General features: G+C 43.4%; 1 protein-coding gene across 1 annotated transcript in view; it reads left to right on the forward strand.

Annotated features, from left to right (window-relative positions):
- PM20D1 (peptidase M20 domain containing 1) overlaps positions 1-4732 on the forward strand; it is a 36335-nt gene extending 31603 nt beyond the window's left edge. The window contains exons 12-13 of the mRNA XM_007953341.2: positions 2839-2938; positions 4609-4732. Of these exons, the coding sequence (XP_007951532.1) occupies positions 2839-2938; positions 4609-4732 (224 nt within the window). The remainder of the gene's footprint in view (positions 1-2838; positions 2939-4608) is intronic.
- Positions 4733-5175: the final 443 nt, after the last annotated feature.

The following is a 5175-nucleotide window of genomic DNA, read 5'->3' on the forward strand; positions in this document are numbered from 1 at the left end:
GAGGCAGTATCACTACGGAAGTAGGATTGCCCAACCTTCCTTCCGAGGAGTGGCTGGTGGGTTTGAACCGCCAGCCTTCTGGTTAGCAGTCAAGAGGGAACCAAATTCTCTTCAGATTTTGGTTCTAATCCATCCTAGAATACAGCTCAGCAGCAGGATTCAGAATTCTCCACCCAGAAAAGCCTCAAGTCCCATAAAATTTGCATTAATCCATCAACCACTCCCAATCAAGACCAGTGGCAACAGCTCAGCTTCTAAGCTTTTTCTCCAGTCTTCTAGTGTACCATTCAAATCCGTGTGTTGTAGACAGTTGTTCTCAAGTGAAAGAGTGGAAACAGATTACCTAGGGAACCTACTACGTCCCAGATCTCCTTGACCCATCCCCAAAGATTCTAGTTAACCAAATCTGGGATGGGTCCCTGGAATATGCTTTTTTTAACAAATATTCAGGGGATTCTTAGACAAATAATGGTTGACCACAACTCGAGGATCTCTGATCTATAATGTGAGGAAGAGTTCTCTAATATTAAGCCCCCCTGTCTTTAATCTAAGTTCAATTATGTATTTCTCCAAACATTTGCTGAGCTCACATTTAGGACTTGTTCTGTGTGCTAGGTGTGGGCCCTTAAGGAACTTACTGTGAAAATTTTCATCCACAAATTCAGATGTGCAAAAGTAGTTTATTTTTTTTTTAATCAACTTAAATCTGACTGTAAGCCCCCACTCCTTAGGAAATTCAGTCTCAGACATCTTTGAGATCCAAGCACACTTTGAATTAAGTCTTCAGGGTCTTTTGCAGCAACACAGCATCAGAATCCCTTAGCCAGTGGTCGTTGGTCCTTGTGGTTACCTCTGAGGTATCCATGTCCCAGCCACAGACCATTTCAGATTAGAGGTTCTCTGATTCCCTGTTCTGAGAAGTAGGATCTTTGACTCTAGACCAGAGTCACATACCTTCTGAGGTTTTGCCACCGCTTCAGTGTGCAGCTACAGAGCAGAGCCTGAGTCCCCACCATCCAAGAACCATACTCCTCACTGTCTGCAAATTCTCATTTCTTGGCCCCTAAGGGGTCTCTACCCTACCCTTTCCCTTCTGAAACACTTGCCGTAATTCTGCCAGCAAGGTTAGATTTTCACAGAAAAAAAGTTAAGCAAAAATCAACTGGCAGAAATCCTCCAAAGCAAATCATTGTGAAGGGTCTGCCTACCTATTTGAAACCAACAGAGGGAAATAAATCAAAACACAAATTTCCATCTCAAAGCATCCCATCACACTTGATGCTCCAAGAATGCTGGACAAGTCCCAACCTCAGCTGGGGGTGGGGTCACTAGCTACCACCTTCAACAGCAGATAACTAGAAAAAGTGTCTTGGGGTTTTCCAAACCTAAGGTTAAACTCTAGGAAGATAAAGTCATCCTTCAAAGGAAGCGTAATGGGGAATTATGTTCTACTTCAAGAGGATTGCATTTTACAGCAGTGAAGTTCCCCCAAAGAGCTCTGGTGGTGCAGTGGTTAAGCACTTGTTTAACCAGTTGCTTCGTGGGAGAAAAGACTTGGCAGTCTGCTCTTATAAAGACTGCAGGCTAGGAAACCCTATGAGATAGTTCTATTCTGTCCTATAGAGTTATCTATAGAGTTGCTATGAGCCAGAATCAACTGAAGGGCACACAACAGCAAACAAAGCTCTCCCAAAGGATATTTACTCTGACCTAGCGCCTAAGGCACTTGACTGCTAACCAAAGGCTGGTGGTTCAAACCCACTAGCCACTCCTCGGAAGGAAGACTGGGCAATCTACTTCTGTAGTGACACTGCCTCAGAAACCCAAGGAGGGTCGCTATGAGTCAGGTCTGACTCGATGGCACATAACAACAACAACATCTACTTCTTAAAATCAAACAATACTTTGCCTTAATGAGTAAAGAATTTCTGCCGTAAGTATTAAGCTCTTTTAAAAACTATCTATATGGGATCAAATTAACAGCAATTCAAAAGAATAGGTAGGAAGCTTAGAGGGCAGTGAGTTTATTTTAATGGGGGAAGAACAACTCAGAAAAAGGAGGGTGAGGATGATTGCACAACTTGAAGACTGTGGCACTTGTGGTGACACTAGCCACACTGTAAGTGACCTCAGCTACATTTACATTTGTTAAAGTGATGGCGATGCTGTTCCCAGTGTTAGTGCATTTTGGTTCACATACCTTAGCTGGTTTAAGTTTTGGTGATGCTGGTAAGAGTGACAGTGATTTGAGAGAGTGTCCATAGCTCGGAACATGGTGACGCTTTTCATACTCACAAAGGACCTTAGTTAGACCTACTTCAACTAGTTACGAGTGTGTTGACCCATGTCACAGTGACAGTTACCTCACTTACACTTACCATAGCTTGTTACTGAACTCAGTTGAACACTGGAATCAATGTCACTGAACTGTCCATGTAAAAATGGTTGATTAGTGTATGTTCTGCTGTATATATCCTCAACGGCAACAATAACAAATAAAATAAAATAAACTATATATTTTTTTAAAAAGTGATATCTAATCTTCTGGTTTCTAAAATACCAAATGTCCATGGCTATGGGTATGAAATGAAGATAACCACCCTGGTCATCATGGATGTCTCACTGATGCCCTTGAGAGGGCAATCCATGTTCCTGGTGTTTAAGGTTTTCAAAATAGATAGTCCGGAGGACAAAACTTCATAGCCACAGACGCCCAAAGGACCAGGCATTGCTCTGAAATACCCAGGTGTCCTGATTTTCCAGCTATCCCACCTCTGGCCACTTCCTTGGCTTGGTTGCTCACATAAATTTCCATTCCTCTTCATCTTCCCTTTCTAGGTACTTGTATTGGCAACACAGACAGCAGACACTATACAAACCTCTCCAATGGCATCTACCGATTCAACCCACTCTACCTCCAGCCTCAGGGCTTCAGAAGGTGAGTGCAACAGGTATAAGCTGCACGGGGCAGGGGTGGTGGTGGTGGGAGACATAACTGATTTGTCCGTTTCCCACCCTGTTCTCCTGAAAGTCCACAGAATGGAGAAAGCCATGGTTTGTGCAAACTAAAATGGAGACATTGTAGAACCAGGCTAGCCAACTGTTCTCATTGCCATAATCTTGACACTTCCCCAGAACTTGTCAGAACTGGCCCCTGCTTTTCAGAGATAGAGATAATCAGGTGATTGGTAAGAACCTGGTAGAATTGTGAGCTTTGGGTGCTGGTCCTAGTTCTTCCTTCCTTTGTGAGGGCACTAACCCCCTGGACTTCATTTTCCCCATCCACACAATGGGGAAACTCCTCAGAGATCTCAGGTACCTCTCAGTGCCTGTGAGGTTAAAGGTGAGCACATGCTTTAAAATCTCAGAAGAAAACACACTATGGAAATCCAAGGCATAACTGCTGTGTGTGAATTACTAATTTGTGGGTTCTTTAGAGTTCCTGAAGGAGCTCTGGTGGCATAGTGGTTAAAGCATTTGGTCAAAGGTTCAAACCCACCAGCTGCTCTGTGATAGAAAGATGTGCAGTTTGCTCCTGTAATGATTACAGCCTTGGAAACCCTATGGAGCAGTTCTACTCTTCCCTGTATGGTCACTATGAGTCAGAATCAACATGACAGCAGTGGGTTTGGGGCTTGGGTTTTGTTTGTTTGTTTACAAATAGTTAACTTACTTGGCTGCTAGCCAAAGGGTTAGAAGTTTGAATCTACCCAGAGGTGCCTCAGAAGAAAGGCCTGGCAATCTACTTCTGAAAAACTGGCCATTGAAAACTCTACAGACAACAGCTCTACTCTGGCACACGTGTGGTCATCATCGTGAGTCGGAATCAACTACACATCAACTGTTTTGTTCATTTTTTTCCAGCTAATTTTTAATCCCATGTTGGGAAGTGATTTCTAATTCCCTCTCTACTTTTTATCACATCCAGACCTGTTTTCCTCACCATAAATCAGTTGCCACGAGTATGGATATTTGAATAGGAGCTTAAGAACAGCTTTTGTTTTGCTTTCTTTTTAAAGGAGGGCAGGTAGCTACTCTTAATTTCCTTTTGTCTTTGAGATTACATACATGTGTGATCTGGTTGTTGTTTATTTTGCTTTGTTGTGTTGTGGGGAGGCCAGTTGGTGAGCATGAAATCTAATAGTAAAGTTCCTAAGTGAAGCAGAGACTCAGATAGGTACTGTGGGTAGTTGCCCTCCCTACCCTCTCATATCCCTTAAATTGAGGATGGCAAGTTGGCTGAGAGATAAATCTAGAAGGGACACTGGCCTCAGAGAAAGAGAATGTGGAATATAGATCTCCCAGAGAGAAATTATTAAATGGATCCAGCACAGGAGATGATTTTGAATTCCTCTGGACTTTATTCATTATCCTCACTGTTCTTTGCCATGTGCATGGGTCCCAGAAGGATGACCAACATATCATACAAATGGCCTCTTCCACCTATCCTCTTCCTACCCTTGAAGCATCAGCACCCTTTGGCCTTTGGAGATGAGGAGGAAGAGGGTGAGGAGGTAAAGAGGGGAGTGCTCTTTAATGACACTTGTACTATAGCAAATGTCTTTCTTCTTTCCCCGCTGAAATGCATCATCTCTCATTTTCCCTTAGCATCCATGGAATCAACGAGAAAATCTCAGTCCAAGCCTACGAGACACAAGTGAAATTCATCTTTGAGTTGATCCAGCATGCAGATACAATCCAAGTGCCTGTTCTTCATATGCACGAACTATGAGATTAGGGCATCAACTGGGTTAGAGTGCCCAGCGTGGCCCAGGACTAACTAGCCCAAGGGAAAAACTAATCTTGATTAAACTCCTGGCCAAAACCACGTTGTAATGAGTTGCCCACCTGCCTTGCTCATTCCTAGACTCACCCAGTAACACGGCCAGGTGGCCAGGGGGTAAGGGCTAGCCATCCTTCAACTGCCTAGCTTGTGCTATCTCTCCTGTCTTAGACTGTGTGGCTTGTCTTTTTAAGGCTGGTTATATAGCTGTCCTGCCCTCTAGGCCTGATTTAGCAAGTGCAGATTTGAAAAATCTTGACCCATTTTACCTGGTGAAAGCGTTTAATTTAAGATACTCTTCCTGAGCTGCCTCCTTCAGGGCTCATATATTTCTCTATGCTATAATCTCCTTTCCACTTTTTTCCTCCTGTCCTTTAAGGTCCCTGGGTAGC

This window comes from Orycteropus afer, unplaced genomic scaffold (genome assembly GCF_000298275.1).
Source record: "Orycteropus afer afer isolate SDZICR_OR568_19922 unplaced genomic scaffold, OryAfe1.0 scaffold00013, whole genome shotgun sequence".
Classification (NCBI taxonomy): domain Eukaryota; kingdom Metazoa; phylum Chordata; class Mammalia; order Tubulidentata; family Orycteropodidae; genus Orycteropus; species Orycteropus afer.